This window comes from Cavia porcellus, unplaced genomic scaffold, assembly GCF_034190915.1.
Source record: "Cavia porcellus strain 051 isolate PalLab524CR breed Dunkin Hartley unplaced genomic scaffold, mCavPor4.1 scaffold_2, whole genome shotgun sequence".
Classification (NCBI taxonomy): Eukaryota; Metazoa; Chordata; class Mammalia; order Rodentia; family Caviidae; genus Cavia; species Cavia porcellus.
Genome location: NW_026947485.1, coordinates 33,522,464 through 33,541,247, shown reverse-complemented (window position 1 = coordinate 33,541,247; position 18,784 = coordinate 33,522,464). Strand labels below are relative to the sequence as shown.

The 18,784-nt window shown below is 36.9% G+C and overlaps 1 protein-coding gene across 10 annotated transcripts in view; it reads left to right on the top strand.

The window, feature by feature from the left end:
• The window catches only part of Pde1c (phosphodiesterase 1C), a 599,125-nt gene extending 581,762 nt beyond the window's left edge, over positions 1-17,363 (top strand). For 8 of the 10 annotated variants that reach the window (XM_063240413.1, XM_063240402.1, XM_063240411.1 and 5 more), the window contains one exon: positions 14,779-17,363. In XM_063240413.1, the coding sequence (XP_063096483.1) occupies positions 14,779-14,948 (170 nt within the window). In that variant the 3' untranslated portion in view covers positions 14,949-17,363. Of the gene's footprint in view, positions 1-3,081; positions 3,143-4,148; positions 8,473-14,778 lie in introns of those variants that run through there. The other 2 variants (XM_063240421.1, XM_063240415.1) reach the window with 1 other exon arrangement.
• The last annotated feature ends 1,421 nt before the right edge of the window (positions 17,364-18,784 follow it).

Sequence of the window (18,784 nt, the reverse complement as noted above, 5' to 3'; positions counted from 1 at the left end):
AAATTGGTTTTGCAGTATATGGATTAAAATTCATTTATCTTCCATGATCTTTCATTATAAGAATTTTAGTAGGATAAAAAGAAATTAGTGGCAAAGCAGTATTTCTACAACTAAATGATATTTTTCCACAAGTGAAGAAAAATTCATATTTTAGACAGAAGAATGTACCTTAAGTTGCCATACCTAAAAAAACTGCATATATCACAAAATTGTGATAAACTGGGGGATTTCTCAAAATTGCATCGAGTAAGTAAATCCTAAATATTGTGAAAAATTGGTCATGGCCAGAGAAGTTGCAAGTAATCAACTGCTAATTAGCTGAAAGCAAAAGTTACATTTATAACAGTGGTACCAGGGGTGATAAAAGCATATCTTTCATGTTCTGAGAAAAACAAAGCAATATACATACTATATATTGAACTATATATTGAACAGAATGAGTTTTGTTCAGGGAGAATGTAAATGGAATTCATTTGTTAAGTCTGACAAAGTGACACTTGTAACCTTTGACACAAATATACAATGTAAAGTGTAAAAAAGCAAATATACACACAATAAGTCCTTGACTGTACTTTACTTAATTGTACTGTGTAGTAAATATACAGCATCACAACTGTGACAACGTCTGGCAGACATGTGAGCTACTTCCATTATTTGTTTGTATCTGGGAATATTACCTGTCAAAATTCACAGCTCAAATGTTCCCAAGTCAAGGGAACTGGATTACTGGATAATGCCAAAAATAGATAAAGTAGTAGTCATGAGTAGGGGCAAAGTAGAAATGTTTTCAGCTGTATAATTTATGACTCACAAATCTTGACTTAAAAAAAGTTAAGGGATATACTTCAAAAACAGAAAAGTGATCCAGAACAAAAAGTGAGATATAAGAATTAATGGTGGGCACATGAGTAAATAAGACATGTTGATAAATTCAAGCAATTAGTGGCCATAGAAATAATACCAAGATTTTATAATAAAATAACAAAAAGAATCTGTATGTGTAAAAAGGCATATTACAATAAGGAGTAAAGGAGTGCTGAGATTTATTTTTGTCAAAACTTTGTGATTTTGTAACTTTTTAACACAAAGATTTGTCAGTAAAATACTGAAAATATAACCTATAGCATTGTTATGTACTTCGTGTGCTTCATCATTTCATATGTTGAAACCTAATCCCCAGTATAATTGTATTTCATGATTAGGTCACAAGGATAGAATCTTCATGAATGGGATTAGTACCCTTTTAAAGAATCCCCAGAGAATGAGCAGGTCCTCTTCTCATTATATAAGGGCTAACAAGAAGCTGACAGTCTGTAAACTAAAGAGGGGCCTCAACAGAACCCAACCATGCTGGCACCCTGATCTTAGACTCCTAACCTCAGAACTGTGAGAAAAAAAATCTCTTTTATTTAAAAGTCACCCAGTCATGGTATTTTGTTAGCCATAAGCTAACTAGAACAAGCATTTTAAGCTGAAGCATCTATCTAAATCAACAAATGGAAAACAAAAAAAAAATCTATCAACTTAATAGAAGGCAGAAATGAAGACAAAGCAGCAAAGGATAATGAATGACAAACACAAAATATGACATGTTAAAAATAAGTCCAAAAATATCAGTAATTAGCAATAATTGTGAGTGGTTTAAATTTGCATTTAAAATGCAGTGCTAATCTAATTAGATAAGAAAAATAAAACATAGCTCCAGTCTGCTTTTAAGAAACATACTTTTAAAAATAGCTCATAGGTTTGTGAAAGAAATCCCATGCACTAGAGAGACAATATGATATTTACAAATGTGAGTCTGATTTATTTCACTTATGAGGATAGACTCAAGTTGCCTCCATTTATCTATAAAAGCCTCAAGATCAAAAAAAGAAAAGAAATTCCATGAAAAATAGAAAGCTAGTTCCTTGTACAAAATTCCTTATGCAAATGTGTCACAAGATATTTAATAATGCTTTTGATGATTTTCTGTTTATAGTGTTTAACTTATGTTTAGCAAGTAAAGTAAATTGCAATAAGGTGTGTAATACGTAGCATAATTTATATTATCTATAATAAACAATCTAATAAAACATGTATAAACAGTAAACATTTTGTGGGGACAAATATCATATATATATATATATAATACATATATATGAAGGAATATTAAGTATGTTTTTGGAGGGAAGAAAAAGAGGGGTCATGGTGGCAGCAAACAGGGTGTTTTAATCCTATCTGTGTTATTTAATCCTTCAGAAATATGTCTGAGCAAATATAAAAAATGTTGAGCTCTGATTAAATCATATAAAGAATATAATTATTTGTTAAATCAGTATTTATTCTTTCATGCATGCATAAAGTATTTTAAAGAATTTTAAGTGAAAGATTTACAGCTGTTTTGCCAGTTTTGTTTGATTTCATGCATGTTGATGATTTAACGTTGTCCATCTCTAACCTCTTGGGTGAAATGGGTGATTGGATAAAGACAGTACTGTAAGTTGAGCTTGTCTAAATCTAGAAGCCACCAAAGATCATTCCATTTAAAACTTTCTTGTGTGGGTTCTGAAATTATCTCAGGAGTCATCTTGGAACTCCAGTGCTGGAAACTGCTCTGAGGCAGCACATTGGCTCCCTGCAAATCTATAGCAAAGTGATTCTTATATGGGAAAATAATAGCACCTGCAGCCATTTATTTTCTAGAACCAACTGCATCTGTTGCCCGACGGGCTATGTGAACCCCTTCGAGCTCTGTGAGGAGAGCTGGGGCAGTGTTAGCTCTTACCGGAGAAGTTGCACAGAGCTTCACTGTCACTAACAGACATGACCGCTAGTGATCCAGACTAGTCAATTACTCCCATCTGAGCAGACTCCAGGGCGCCTCACTTGGCTGAAATGATTGAAGATAAGAAGGTACAGTATTACAGTGCTTCACTGATGCAAATACAGCCAGTCGCTCCTCCCTGTGTGCAGCTGCTGGTGCCCGGTAGTCTTGGGAATAGTTGCAGCTCTGCTTCAAACTCCACTGCCTGCTGTAGAAAGATTTTTGCATGTGAGATGCTGTCTGGCTTGCAGTGACATTGTTGTGTCCTGTTTTAGGGGACTACGGATAAAACATCCATCCAGAAGCTTCCTTGGAAGAGACCTGACCATCTCTGAGGTCTGAAGACATTTTAGAATGCTTGTGTTTCTTTTATTACATGTATTGTAAGTTATGGGTACTTAACTTCCCGATCTCTCCGATGCTGGTTTTTTTTAATACATGTCTTGCATACATCCAAACATCAGCAACAATGCTAGGTTCTTAATATGATTTAAATCCTCACTATTATTTTACAGATCAGAAACTGAGGCACAAACACATTAAATAGCTTTCCTATAGTCAAGAGGTGGCGGGTGACAAGTGTGTGCTCTTTTCTGTGATATGTATTGCCGATGCTTAAAGACTGAGGCTGAATAGTTCACGCTTGTGACTCCCTTTTCCACTCTTGTATTCTACCTGAGAATTAGATCAGCTCCCTATTTACTTACTCCAAGCAGAGTTAGGATATGAAGGGACCTCACTGTGTAGTTCAAGTGGGAGCTTGAATGACTGTTCTTTGCAGCACTCTCGCCTTGAGTTCAGTATGAAGGATGGCAGTGGTCACTATGAATCAAAGACTGTTTTTTAGCACTTCAGAACTTCTGAGCCCTCAAGAAATTTACATTTACAGGTTTCTTCTGAAGTTAGTCTCTGTTAGTGTGAATAAAGAACACGTACTGATGAGAAAAAACAAGCAAAGACTTAACTTTGCAGAATCTCCACACCACTGAAGCAGCATAAATCATGCACTCTGCACATTTGGGCAAACAATGGAAGCAAGCAAAGAGGTTAAAAATGATCAGCTCCTTCCAGGCATGGTGGCACGGGCCAGCAATCCTAGCACTTGGGAGGCTGAAGCAGAAGGATCACCGTAAGTTCACGGCAGTCTGGACTACATAGTGAGTTCTAGGCCAGCCTGGACTATCTGTCTCAAAAATAAATAAATACATACATACAAAAAATGAACAGCTTCCTAAAGGAGGTTGTTGTTCTTTTTCTAATCATACGGTATTTGATGGGGTAAACCTTGTTTTGAATGAGTTGATTTTCCAGCCTTACCTAACTGCTTCTCTCCTCTCACTAGTTTTTTCAGGGGGAGGAGGGTTTGAAAATGATGCCTGCGTGCCTCTCCATATCATAGTGAGACCTGGAGAAATGAGCCGAGACTTAGCATCTGTACAAAACAAAGGGTTTCCTCAGGCCCCAGACTTGAAACTTGAAGGAAAGTGATGTACTGGCATTCTTCTTAACAGACGTGGGCAGCAAATCTGGACATCAAGACTTTACAGAAGCAAAGAGAACTATTCACTTCTATACACTCTCACTACTGTGCCAGGCCGTATATGTTATAAGGAAGTTACTGGCTCTTTAAATGGAAAATTGATAATGGTTACTAATGTGATGGAAAGCAATTTATTCACTCTTTTAAATGTTTCTCAGCACCTGCCATTGTCAGTACTGTGATTGAGTTCTGGAGATGCAAGTGTGCATACACTGTGTCCTGTCCTCAGGATGTTGATGTGGATGACTAAATTGTATATAGGACAGAGCACAAAGAACTATCTAAAAGACCAAGTAGTCTGCTCTAAAGTAGCTTCTAGTGAAATAGATTCAATAAATTGTTATGCTTCAGCATTATGAATGAAAAAAATTTTAAAAATCAGAAGTGCTCTTGTTGTTTTTCTAATTTCCCTGCAACTTGCTAACTATTTAAAGTTTAGAATTCAGGGACTGGAGCTCTTCCATCCTGGTTGGTTGATCCCAGTGGGATTTCCAGATCCCCTATAAAATATTCATGAAGGAGCCTTGCTCAAAAATCACTGAATGGACCCCTATTTTTATATTGCTTAAATATTTCCAAATGTGGGTTAGATATTTTTGCTTTGCTTAGAATGGCACTTGATGTCAGCAAAGTGGTTCCCTTGAGTAGCAGAATGGAAGTATATACATTTTTTTTCACTAATGTACATTTCAGATAGTTGGTCTTTTGTGAGTCAGAGTGGTGTGTTCTCTGCCAAATATAAATAAAATCATTAAGTTAATCTTTTCATTGTGTAGTGAGATCTTTCATGTTTTGAAATCTAATCTTTTGAGTAATTAGGTGGCCTTTCTATACTATCATCAGAAAATGCACCAGAGAGGAACACTGTCGTAAGGTACCCAGGATTGCCTTTCATCTTCCTGTGGTGTGAAATAACGGCCACCTTACAGCAAATGCCTGCTCCATACTGCGCACTATGCAAATAACCTCAGTAACGTTTTCTTACTCATATCCCTGTCCAAATCCTCATAGAAGATGTACAAGTTACTATCGTTCCTATTTTGCAAAAGGAAGAGATCAAAATCCCAAGTGCCAGAAGACAGTAATGGTTTTCTTAGGATCTCATAGCTATAAAGCTTAGTCCCATTCGGTGTGACCCCAAACCTGTGCCTCCTCTTATAATACTCTTCCAGAAGGAGATTTTCATAGGTTTTTGGTTACAGATTTTGACACATGGCCAGGGATTAGTGAATACCAGTCAACAAGGATGGGTGAATGCCTCCATGAGCTGAGCATCAAGCACCCCGTGAACCCTAAGTACAGTTGCATGTCACTTCACAGTGGAGATACATCCTGAGGATTGGGACATTAGTTGAATTTGCTATAGAACAAACACAGTATAGTACACTTGCACAAACCTTGGTGGTACAACCTACTACATACCTTGACTGTGTAGCATGAACTATGCTGTATCTGGTTTGTCATTGGTCAAAACATCATTATTTGACGCATAGTGTACTATGTTTTTTCACAAAACAAACTCAGTACTTTCAGCGATATTTAATCCTGGTTATGTGTTAGGATCATTGGGCATTATAAGTGTTTCATCCCCAAATAATGACTTCAGAGACTCAGAGATGGAGCTGGGGCATTAGTTCTTTGAAAAGCTCCCCTGGTGACCTGATAGTCCCTCTCCCTTGAGAACCAGACAGCTTCAGGTTGGGTATGGAGGAGAAAAACTGCGACTTTTCTGCTCCTCTAGATATACATTCCATGGTGACCTGGAAGTGCTGTTCTATGATCTTTCCATACAAGACTGGTAGACATTTGGCTCAAACTGGGTCAGTGTAGTTCCTGTGGGAGAGCTTTGGGGACTGCAGGCTTCCTGTCCTATGTACTCTTTGTTCTGTGAGGTGAAAAAAAATAATACTGGAAGCCATAGATAATTGAGCCTTCTAATTTTCATGACTTAAATTCTTTGGAGAGGTAGTATTTAAAAATGGAGACAATGGATTTGATTATTTTAGATTTTAATATAAGCTACACTTTGAATAGTTTAAGACTAGATTGTTATCTTAGACAACATGACTTCTAATGTGCATGGTTAAGTGTAATTTCCTGGTTGGGTTAATGTTTCTAAATTGTATTTCTGCAAAAGGAAAGGACTGCTATAGCATGGCTTCACTATAATGGTTTTGCATTTTGAGGACACAGATGAATTCCCAATTTGGAAAAAGATCCGCTACTGAATTTTCCCAACAATTGCAGTCTTCCAGATAATGCCAGAAATGAAGGGACCTCAATTCAGGAAAGAGATCGATGCTGACCTCTAATTAACCTCCACTACACGGTGCTGTGTTGCTGCTTTCCGTGCATGGTTTCTTTGCAGTCTCACCGTGGCCCTCTGAAGGATGTGCTGTCAAGTTCATTTTTAAATATGGGAAACTAGAATCTAGTGCCCAAGTCACTTAGGAACTGAGCCAGATCTGAATCTGACCACCTTCCAGTGATGGTGAGGGGGTCCAAATGAGACAAGGATGTAAAGACTAGAAAGATTAAGACAGTAATTCTCAGACTCCAGCACAGTGGCATTATACATCTCTAGAGGCTCAGTTCACCCCCACAGATTCTGTGCTGAGTGATCTGAGCTACAGCTTGAGCACCAGCAGCTTTCAAAGCTCTTCACCTAGTTCTTTTCTGCACCTAGGGTTGAGAATCACGATGTTCCACTCTCACCTAAGGTGATGAAGCTTGCCTACCTTGATTGCTGTTTCTCGTAGGCACCATTTTTGTAATACCTGCTAACATTCCAAACCACATAGATGAGAGAGGAGATTTAAGCAGTTATTTAATGAACTTTTTAACCAGGGCCTTTATGTAGTTCCTTAGTGAACTATTACCATGTACTATATTAAGATTGTGTACGCTTGTTTCAGGGAAATCACAATTATAGCCTCTAACAAGTATATTCAAGAATCCGGCATATGATAGGTATTTATCCCCAGAGCTAGTATAAATGAAATGTAGTTTTAACTTGATGGTTTTAATCTGCTATGTTACTTATTAAAACTGAACTTTGAGTCAAGATCATTTTAAATATGGAAGGCAAGTATCTGAGGTCCAACCACTTGGATGAGAATCCAGAGTCCACACTTCCTTTGTCTTAGCTCTGCAAACTGTTGTGAGTGACTTCAGCTATGGAAGCCTCAGTCTCCTCACCCAGGAAGAAGAAGTCAGTAGGGCCTCTCTGCAGGACAGTAAAGAGGATTACAGGGTAATTTTGTGGAATTCTTAGCTTTGTGTCTCGAAGTAGTTAGCATGAGGATTAATGAAAAACAGAGTAAATGTTTTAATTTTTAAAAATTTATTGCAATAAAAGAAAAACACTTTACCATTAATTCCTCTGAAAATATTTCCCTTGATATGAATACATATATCCCATCATTCTTTCCAGCAATCTTGGAAGTCCTCTTTTCATGTCTTTTAGTGACACTGTCATGGCTGCTTCAATATCTTCAATCTATTCAAACCGTTTACCTTTCATGGTCATTTTGACTTTGAGACAGAGCCAGAAGTTTCCCTGTGCAAAATCTAGTAAATAAGATGTGTGAAGACATTCCGTCATGTTTTTGTGCACCTACCTTTCCCCTGGATGGCATTCAGTAGCAGCATTCACCCTAGTCTTAATCACATTTCATGAAGATACTTAGCAAAGAGAACTTTCAGAACTGCTTCACAAAGCGGTAAGAATCATGGGATAAATATGTTCAAAATGAGGGGGAATATTTTGAAGGGAATTAATGGCAGTGTGTCTTTTACTGTAATAATTTTTAAAAATTGAAACATTCACCATATATTTCAATCACACCCCACATACACAAAAGCTATTACAATTATTTTACCAGAACATGTCCTGAAATGAAAATCTTTTACCATTTCATTCTCAATGAAGCTAATGTTAATATTTCAATCCCATGAAGCTCCAAACTCTTGGATGATCTTTACACATTTTTGTGAGGACTTTCTCTGAGATTTCAGGCAGACTCCTGAATAAATAGATGTTGATTTTAGACATGGCATTGTATAAAGGCAGAATTTTTTTTTGTGTGTAAAACAATATTTAAATAACAATAAATGATTATTTTTATCTTGTTGGTTTCATGTATTTTTTTTCTGTGTGTGTAAATGTAGATAAATTGATGGGAATGTTTTCTTCCAAGTCATGGCACTATCTTTGAAAGAAAATAAAGTAGATTTCCACTGCTTCTTTTGTTAAAAAAAAAAAAAAAGCTGCCAATATTAGAATTGATGCCAAAGCTAAGGGTAGAGCCAGTGCTGCTCTTTGCCGAGGTGCTGTGCTGTGGAGGTTCTCCGCATGAAGATGCTTCTCCACAGTGCAGGGTGGGGCTCCAAGCCGTCACACTGCAGTCACAGTGGATGGAAAGAACCAAGACCAACCTGACTGAAGATCAAGTCTAACTCAAGGTAATTAGCCAGATGCAAGTTTGGATGAATATTAATGACCATTCTCTCTGGCTTGTTTCAATGCAAAATCTAGGGTGTACTGAATTAATGCCTTCTGCTATATGACATTATGTTCATAATGAATTAATCCAGTTTTTCTGGAATTGTATTCTACTGAACACTCTGTAAGATGCTCCCGATAAAAACAGAAGTCCCCTTTGGCCTATAAAATTAAGGAAAACTAAATTTCCTAAGCTGTGCTTAAGGATTCGTAATACATGATACCATTACTTTTGTTACTGATAAGTCCTGTCTTGAAGATCTTAATTTAACTTTCACTCAGTTAAATTTGGTTGAGGAAATTCTTCCTTGCACAATCACACCTATAATGTGCACAACAATATTGAATTAACAGTAGACTGGAATAATAAAATCATCGTAAAAAAGGAGCTTTCAAGACTCCCTACATATTTTTGTTTTAATGTGTGAATCCAACTAGCAATTGTATTAATTTGAAATGTGAATAAATCTAAATCCATTTCCTGAAGAAGAAAAATGATGCTCAATACCTTCCCATGAGGGAAAAGGAGACCACTAAGCAAAATCATCTGAGAGGAAAAATAAAATTGAGAGTGAGTAAAAGAGAAAGACAAAAAGATAGTAAAAGATAGATTGATTGATAGTGGCAGTACAAGAGGAGAAAAGCCAAAGATATCTTACAGAGGAGTTGTATTGATTTAAAAAGAAGAGAATTAAACAAATGAAAATTAAACTTCCCAAAAATACATTTAATTTTATAAAAAACAAGTGTCATGTAGAATTGCAAAATCAAACATGATGGTGTGTCAATTTTTATTTTGAAATTCTCCTAAACATATTTGGAAGTAATATAAATAATGACTTTTACAAATTCAGGCTTTGTCAAAATCTTTATTTACCAAGTAGATTACATCCTTTCAGGAAATCACTTGAGAGGACAGCAGACTTTTAGAATGTTTTCCAAGGGGAAGAAGTGTCCAACCTGCTGGCAATCATGTATATGGTTGTGTTCTATTTTTTCAATTCTTGACCACAAGAGCAAGGTCATACTATTCCTGGGTCCAGATATAGGAATTACCCAGTTATAGCAAGAAAAGAGTCAGATCCCTTCTGAAATCTCAAGAATAGCCAGAAGATGAATAAAGTTGCCTTTGAGAGGCCATCTCATGACCCTGAATTTAAAAAAATCCACATTAAATTCAAAATGGTGCCTCATGACTGCCTCTATTTTGCATTTTGTCATCACATCACAGTTGCTTGCAGAAGGGAAAGGCAATGAATGCATACAGGACAGCACAGTATGAGCTCTCCCTCTCCCTCCCACTTGGAGTGAGGGTCATAGCAGGCATATAAGTATTTCCACAGTCTCAGTGGGGAGCCGATCTCTATCAGCAGGTTCAACTCTATTTGCAGGGACTCCAGTGGCAAGTAGAGATTTTGTTCTGACAGTCAGAATTCCAACAAATGTTAAATGTTTCTTCATGCTGAGAAGTGGGAAATTCAATAATACTTTGGCGGGGTTCATGCTGAGTTGTGAAAATAGAATGAATATGGAGAGGGATTGTGACATGAAGGGCCACAAATCAGCTAGCCCAGACCTTTCAGCTGTTAGCTTTTGATCTGAAGCCCTCTGTGGCCTCTGTTCCTTTCTCCAGGGTGGCAGGACTGTCTTTCTATTTGTTCCTGGGGTAATTGGTACCATAATCTCTTATTTACTGTGAGACACAGAAGTAAGCACTCGTATTTTTAAAAATAATCCTATTCTTTTATGTTATTATAGAAGAATACTGTGGCACAACAGGGTCATTTACTGACACTCTGCTATGTCGGGATAACACAAAAGGTAAAATTGGCATGAACATTAATGAGTTTGTAATAACAGTATCACTTGGACACATCTGTGTTCTGTGAGTTAGAAGTTTTGGAGGATGTTACCATGAATGAAGGGAAGGATTTCTACCAGTTTTGTTTATTGCTGCATCAGCAGTACATAAAAAATGATTAAGAAGTCTATGAGTAAATGTAAATCTGTATGATGCCAAAAGTGTATTCAGCTACGGGCTCTCTGAGGTGTCCAGCACCAAAGCCCATAGTGATGTAGTTTAACTGCCTTTCTACTAGCTATGCTTTCTATAGAAGAGCACTGATACATGATTCCATAGGAGGAACTTTTTGCAAGGTGTCTTTTTAAAAAGTTACCCTACTGAAGCCTGTTCACAGAAAAATTTGTATAAACAACCAAAACAAAATAAAATCGCCATGCTTATGATTTAAAAAAAAATCCACATTAAATTCAAAATGGTGCCTCTAGATTTTTCTTACACATATCAATGTGTTTTATAGGCATGACATTAGAATATTATGTATTAAAATATTATATGTACCTCTATTTGTGATAATAAATGCCTGTATCATTTCACACTCACACCACAGTAAGATATTTTAAGAATATGCCAGAATTTTCTCTATTCCCTGTGATTGTACATTTCAGTTGTATTTAGTTATTTGCTTCATTCTAAGAATCATTCCTGTTACTAAAAGAGATATTCTAGCTAGTTTTTCATGAGGGTGGCCTCAGTGACTTGGTGTATGTGTCCTCAGTCTTGAGCCCTTTGAGCCAGCTCACCTTCGTCCCCTCCTTTGCTGGCTCTGTGAGAGTGAAGTGGTTCCAGTGAGAGCTGGTGTTCCAGCAATGCTCTGTGCCAGCTCTTTTGCTTGACAGTTTAATCTAATAATTGTGTCTATTTTGTTTTTGATGATAATGTACTGGATTTATTTTTAACCCTTACTTACTTAGCAAACACTTCTGAGCAGAGCAAAGGAGTCATGAGTGCTGAGAGCAGTGAACAGGAGGAAAGGAAGGAAGGGTGAATCAGACCTTCATCTTCTTTACAGAACTGCAGGTTCAATGCTGTATGCTATTACTTGTTTTCCATAACTGAAGTTCATATCGCATTCACCCTTCTCTTGTTGTCACCTAGTGCCTTTTTGCTGTGCCAAGATCACATCCAGGATGACACAGTACACATTGTCATACAGTCTCCTGTGTACTTGGCTCTGTTTCTCAGATGTCTCTGTTTTCTCATTATTAGAATGGGGTTATATAATTTTTGGAGGAAAACCATGGAGTAACTTCCTCTTCATCACAAAATACTAACTTCAATTCTGTAGTATCAAGGATGCTTATTACCAATGTGACTTACTGCTGTTTTGTCAACTTTAATCTTCTGGAAAAGGTTATATTTATTAGATTTATTTATTATAGAACTACTCTCTTGTCCCCTTTCTAGATTAATGCTCTACAAAATTGTCACTATGTCTGGCCCAGACTAGTCCCTTCCTCCTTGAAAGTAGGATATCTATATCAATTATCTGTAGATCTGTCTTGGACCTTTGTTTATTTTCAAAATTATTTACTTATTTAGTTATTTATGTATTCCAGTATGGACTCATGGATATTTATTTTATAGTCTCCCTTAAAATCTGAAACTACTTTTATTCATTGTCACTCAAATTATTCCAACTTTGGCATTTATTTTTAACCCTTTGAATATTTTAACCCTTTAGATATTTCATTTGAAACTTCCCTGCCTATCATTGTTTGCTATTTTTCCAGCATTTTTTAATTTTAGGGCTGTATTGCATACTCCAAGTGTATCTTATATATTCTGTTCCTTTGTCCTAGAATTTCCTCCAGGACTCTTGTTCCATTTCATTGGAGAATGATTCGGAAGCCTGTAACTACACACTAGCTGCTACTCAGGCTTCTAGGTCTCTGTTACTTCATTAATCTACAGCCTGATAGCTGGTTGTCATGGTTTATGTCTGTGTCCCCCAGGCTTCATGAGTTTGCATTGTGCATTTGTGATGGTTCATTGTCTAGTGCTTGGATTGATGGTTGTCAGTGCTCCACCCACATAGGGGGTGGAGCCAGGATGTGATGTAATGGCAGGAAGAAGGTTTGTCTTTCTCTTTGCTGGTTCCGGCTTGCTGTTTGCAGCCGCCATGAAAGGTGGCCCAACCATGCCTGCCTGCCTGGGAGCCAACTGAGTGTGGACTGAAACCTCCAAAAACTGTAAGAAATAAACCTTTCCTTTCCCAACTTGGGCTTCAGGTATTTTGTCTCAGCGATGAGTAAAAAGTGACTAAGATACTGGTGAAGCAGAGAAATAAATATGTGTATGCTAACCCGGGTACATGCATGTATCTATGAAATCTATATTCCTGTTATGCTACATATTTGTGTATATTGATGACTTGAAGTCCAATTCATTATTACAATCTAGCTTTCTTGTTTTTTTTTTTTTAATTTCCATGCCAAAGTTTCTTTCCATTTTCTTTCCATTGATATAATTGTGCAATTCCAGGTATGTGTAGAGTAGTACTAGAATTGTCAACATATACCTATGTAGGAAACAATTTTATCAATTAAAATACAATGCATGTATATATCTTCTTTAGCCTTTGGTTTTACAGATTGAGTTCATATCCAGAATTACTAAGGTGAACATCTTACTTTTCATCTTCTTCACTGAATTTGTTTCTTATACTTGAAATGTAATCATATTTTTTTCTATATTTTGTATTCCATTCTGGGATTTCTATGACCTCTTCTAAGAAAACTAAGAAAATTTCTTCCTCTATAACATATATAATATATACTGTAAGGTATAATAAGTATGTACTATATATATATATACATATATATGCTATTTTCACACTGATTACTTTCATTGAAAATATATATGTAAGAGTTATCCATCTCTTTGATTTGATAATTTATCTCCTTTTTATCATTGAGTATGAGATTTCATTGTGTAAATGTACTACAATTTATCCATTAATATGCTGAAGAACATCTTAGTTGTTTCTAGTTTGGGTTACTTATGAATAAGGTTTTTACAAACATTCATATGCAGATTTGTATGTGTACTTAGGTTTTTCAATCAGTTGGGTTATTGTTACACCATATGGTAAGGCTATCTAGCTTCATAAGAAACTGTCAAACTATCTTCCAAAGTGGCTGCACCATTTTGCTAGAATTCTTTCTACTCCAGTTCAGTGGTGAACTCAAGGCAGGCACGCCTCAAGTAGGCACACAGTCTTCTCTCTCCACTGGAGAGCCAGGTCACTCCAGCGACTGAGTACAACAATTGTTTTTGCCAAACCAAAATGTCAGTATTCATGTTTAATTACTGATAAATAAGTAGGTTTTGAGTTGTAGTTTGTGCACTCGCTCTCTAACATGTTCATTGTCAGTGCTCTACGTGCTTACTAACGACTGCTATTATCACTGGATTGTACCTTTGCATAGAAATATAAAATAGAATATCATTGTTATTTTGCCTTGCAACTTCTTAGTAATCAAAACTGTTTAGCATCTTTCTCTGTCCTTGTTTGACATATATATCTTCTCTGGTGAGAAGTCTGTTCAAATATTTTGGTCATTTTTAAATTGGTTTATTTTGTTTAGCTTTAGGAATTACTTTTCTACTTTGAATATAAGACCTTTCTATATATTTTGCAAATATTTTCTCAGTGATACATTTTTAATTAGCACTTTAGAACTGTCACTTTCTATCCCTAAAAGTGTACAGTGGTAATTGTTGTTAGTGATACGGCTCTACCCAGTATTTCCTTGTTGGTCTCAAAAGTGACCCCAACATGCCCTCTCATTTTCTTAACCCATGGGTTCATCATCAAAGACTGTTTATGCACTGGGGTCATAGATGTCTACCTCTAGGGTGTTCTGGTCTTTTACTGAGAGACTAAGTTGATCATTTGTTCATTCATCTGTATACAGTTTGCTTATACCCAGTAAGGATCCAGCCCTGCTTGTTTTCTGGCTTAGAGAGAAAAACAAGTCAAGAAAAGTTGACCACAATATGTAGGTCATGCCATGTTATTGGTGAGGCTAATGGTTCTCTGTCTTTCTTTCTGTGACTTCCAGTTATCAAGCCTCCTTTGCGCCATTTTAAGCGCCCTGCTTATGCATCTAGTTCCTATGCACCTGTGGTTCCAAAGAAAACTGATGACCATCCTGCACGGTATAAGATGCTGGATCAGAGGGTCAAAATGAAAAAGATTCAGAACATCTCCCATAACTGGAACAGAAAATAGGTCAAAAGGAAGAAGAAAGAGAATGATGAAGGGCCCATCTGTCTGCCTGTCAGCACTCAATTAACACAGCAAGACACCTCTCCCAGACCCATGGAAGTCTTTGGGGCTGATACTATCACATTTGACTCCACAATGAAGGCTGTATATCATAATTAACCCTGTTTTCTTATAGACTTATCATTCGCTGGACTTGGACATCATCTGGACGCTAGCAACAAATAAGGAGAACTAATTGATATTAAGTGTAGATTGGACAAAAATCAAAATGACAGTCTGTTCAGAAAAGTAAAACTCCCCCATTAGTATTTTTTATTTGGTTGTTCTTTTTAGCAGGGGGACGGGGGTATCAGGGATCGAACTCACAACCTCACGCTTGCCAGGCGCTTGTGCTGCTGAGCTAAATCCCCAGTGCCCCCCCCCATTAGTATTTTTTAAATCTCTAAATTTACTTACCCTAGTAGTAACACTGATTTAATAATCATACTTAAGAAATTTACTTGTAAAAACATCGTTTCTAATTTTAAATATATGTAAAATTCAAACACACTTAAAATTTGAGTAAACATGCAACTTTCAAAGTAAATGCACTCAAAACAAAAATTGTGCTTCTGAATGAAACAAACTTAGGGGGAAAAGATAACTGGATTTTATTCATGGATATTTCAGAATTTACGAAGTAATTTGCCATTTTAAAAAAAGAAAGACTTTTTTGACTCCCAGTCAAGTGCATGCCCAAATGACCTTTGTGTGTTTTCAAGGATTTCAGGAAGTTCACTGCACTTAGTTTTCTTTTAATTTCTTTATTTGTATCACAGCAGAATATGCTAGAAATCAGTGTACTAACTATATCTTAAAGACTTCAACTGTGAGATTCACCACACGACATGTTTGTTTGGATTTGGGATCCTGGGGCAGGAGTTATAAAATGATAAATCTAGTTTTAATTCCTTATACCCAGATTTCCTCTGTAAATGTAGACTGCCTTTACAGATCATTTCCCCAATAAATCACATATCTGAAGCCCTCTAAGATACCAGTGGCTGACATACCTGTTGGTAGAATAAAAGGCTTTATAATTCAGTTCATTTTGTAGTGGAACTTTGAGCTTTTCTATATCTCTCTCTAGAGCTTTAACTTTAGGACTAAAATCACAGAGATGGCAAGACAAACCAAGGCCAGAGATAACTTTCAGGTTTTGTCTGCATGTAGTTTTGCAAAATCAGTTGAAGGCCCTTGGTCTAATGGCATAGCCTGGCAAGTAGTAGTTGTATAACAGAAGTAGCTGAAAGCATCCCATATTCAGGACAGACTTTACAGGAAAGTCCCATAGAAAAGGAGTTGCCCTTGACGGCCACCACCTTTGGGATTAATTGTGTAAGATTCGGCATCTTCTCCTTTCATTCTCCATAGTTTGTTTCCAGGAAACTACATTTGTCCAGGTTGAACAAGCTCAAGTTTAGTAATCATTGTGCTATTAAGTAGTTTACATAAAATGTGCTTCATGATGGTGTTGTGGGAAAATATAATTGCTACACAAACAGGAAATCACTGTGGTTTTTAAATTTAAATTTTTAGTTACTGTCCAGTGTCTTGGCAGGGAGATCTTTCTGCAGGTTACTAGGTTCTAGTCACCTAAATCAGGGTAACTGAACAGGTGACTCTACCTGTTTGAATACAGCTGTGTTAGTGCTGGCTGCTCAGAGCCATTTGGCTACCTAACTAGGGGCCTTCTTTAGTGTTTCTTATCTGTCTCTCAATACCTGCACCCCTTAGATTCAGACTTCACTCTAGCTATGCTTTCTGGATTGTGCTTCTTGTTGTTAGAAGCCATGTTTCTGGGAAAGAAAGTTGGTTTCTTTTGCATTCCTTTCTCCTAAGATTGTATTTTTCAACTTGCTAATATTTTAGTTGAGCAAATGTACAGATGTTGAGATTCTGCATTGCTTGTAAAATTACTATCAGGCTTTCACATTATGGATTGTATAGAAATGCAGATTATATTCTTACAGCTAATAAAAAAGATGCTTTTAAAGAATATACTTGTGTATGAATACTCTTTTTCTTCTTTGAAATTCTGGAATTAATTTTGAAAAAGTTAGAATTCCCCCAATGTTTGGCATTGTTCAGCCCTGGATATATTGTGAAGGTGAATAGTGTGATTTACTCTTTTCAAATTGCTTCATGATTCTGCAGGTAATAGCTTTTAAAAAAATAACCTTCTCCTCTTTATGAATCAAATAAGTTAATTTGTTAATGTAAGTAATCTACATGATAAGAGCTCATCAGTAGTCAAACACCTATGTTATCAATCTAGTCTCTGTAATTCCAGAACTGCTATCGCTACTAGTTAAGAACTGGGAATTTGGAATTAAAACAATAGCAACAACAACAACAACAATAAAACTTATAATTAAATACTGGCTCCATGTTGTATTTATTTTGATGTTTAACTGAGTTGCATAGTGTCTCATCTTTATCATTCTCCAGTTTATGGCAAGGATAATAATAACACCCAGTACATCATAGCATTCATGTGTCCATGTAGAAGGGAGGAGTTCATACTCTGTGTATTACCTACCCAGCTGTCCCCATAGGCACCACGTTCTGTGTCTCCCTGCACTGGAGGCCTCAACATATTGCTGTGTTCCATGGAAAATCCAATGTGTTCACCCTTAGCACCCCCATGACCTGTTCCTTCACACCTTTAGAGTTCATCAGCTATGGCCACCTCTTGCCCTCATGTTTTACATCCTAAAAATCCCTGATGACTTAGCTGCATCGTGCTTTATAGTGGTTGTCCATCATGTGTTCCTATTCACTCAGTTCACTCCCCATGCCCAACTGCCTAGTCCTTCCAAAGTTCCACCTGTACTAGTCTGTTGCATGAGACAGACTCTGAAGGCTCAAGATGATGGTACAGTGGACAGTACACCTTAAATTAGAATTAAACAACAATACAATGTCAGCTAGTCTCAGTGAAAGGTTTCTTTCTTATAAACAGATTTGCCTTGATATTCTTGACCTACCAGGATCTTTCTTCTCCTGTATTGAGCTTTAAACCCCTGTGAGCATACAAAGAAATCCATTATTCACTCATACCAACAGAGTTGGTCTCTACTAAACAATGGACATGGCATGTCCAGCACAGCTCTTGAAACTCCACAGGAAGGATGGTGGAGGTTGAAGAAATGTAGAAAAATGTCAAGATGAAGAAAGCTGAGGTCAGGGTGGAACCCCCTCTCCTGATGAGAGAAGAGACTGCCCAACAACTGCAGCATCATTAATTATACAATCAGTCTAAGAGACTGTGTACAGAGAATTTGGAGGGAAGGGTTAGATCTGGAACAGAAGAACATCTAATCTTCAACAAAACATCATGCCTTAGTGTTTACATGGGAGATGAGAGGAGCTGTCTATTTTACCTTAGGGGAAGGTCAAGTTACTTTGTACATCAGCTCCCTGGCTGCTTACACTTCTCAAGGGAGCCTTCCAAACTCATGAGAAGCAGTGAACTTGTTCTAGATACACGAGATACAGACAGCTTCATTCCCAGACATTTACTTGGGTTTTCAGTTTATGAACATAGACAACTCAGGAAAATTTCACAACTCAGACATGTGTCACTGTTTTCTCCTGATCATACTTTGATTCTTTGGTAAGACCAGTCCCTGTAATAAAGGTGCAGTATAAATGTGCCTCCCCCTACTCTACTAGCAATCACTCATCCAAATAATTTGCAGAAGTTTCAGCAGCTTATTCTTTTTCCTCATCTATTTTTAATACTACTTTCAAAAGCAAAGACTGTGACTCTTCCGTATGGGTACTTGGAGAATGTT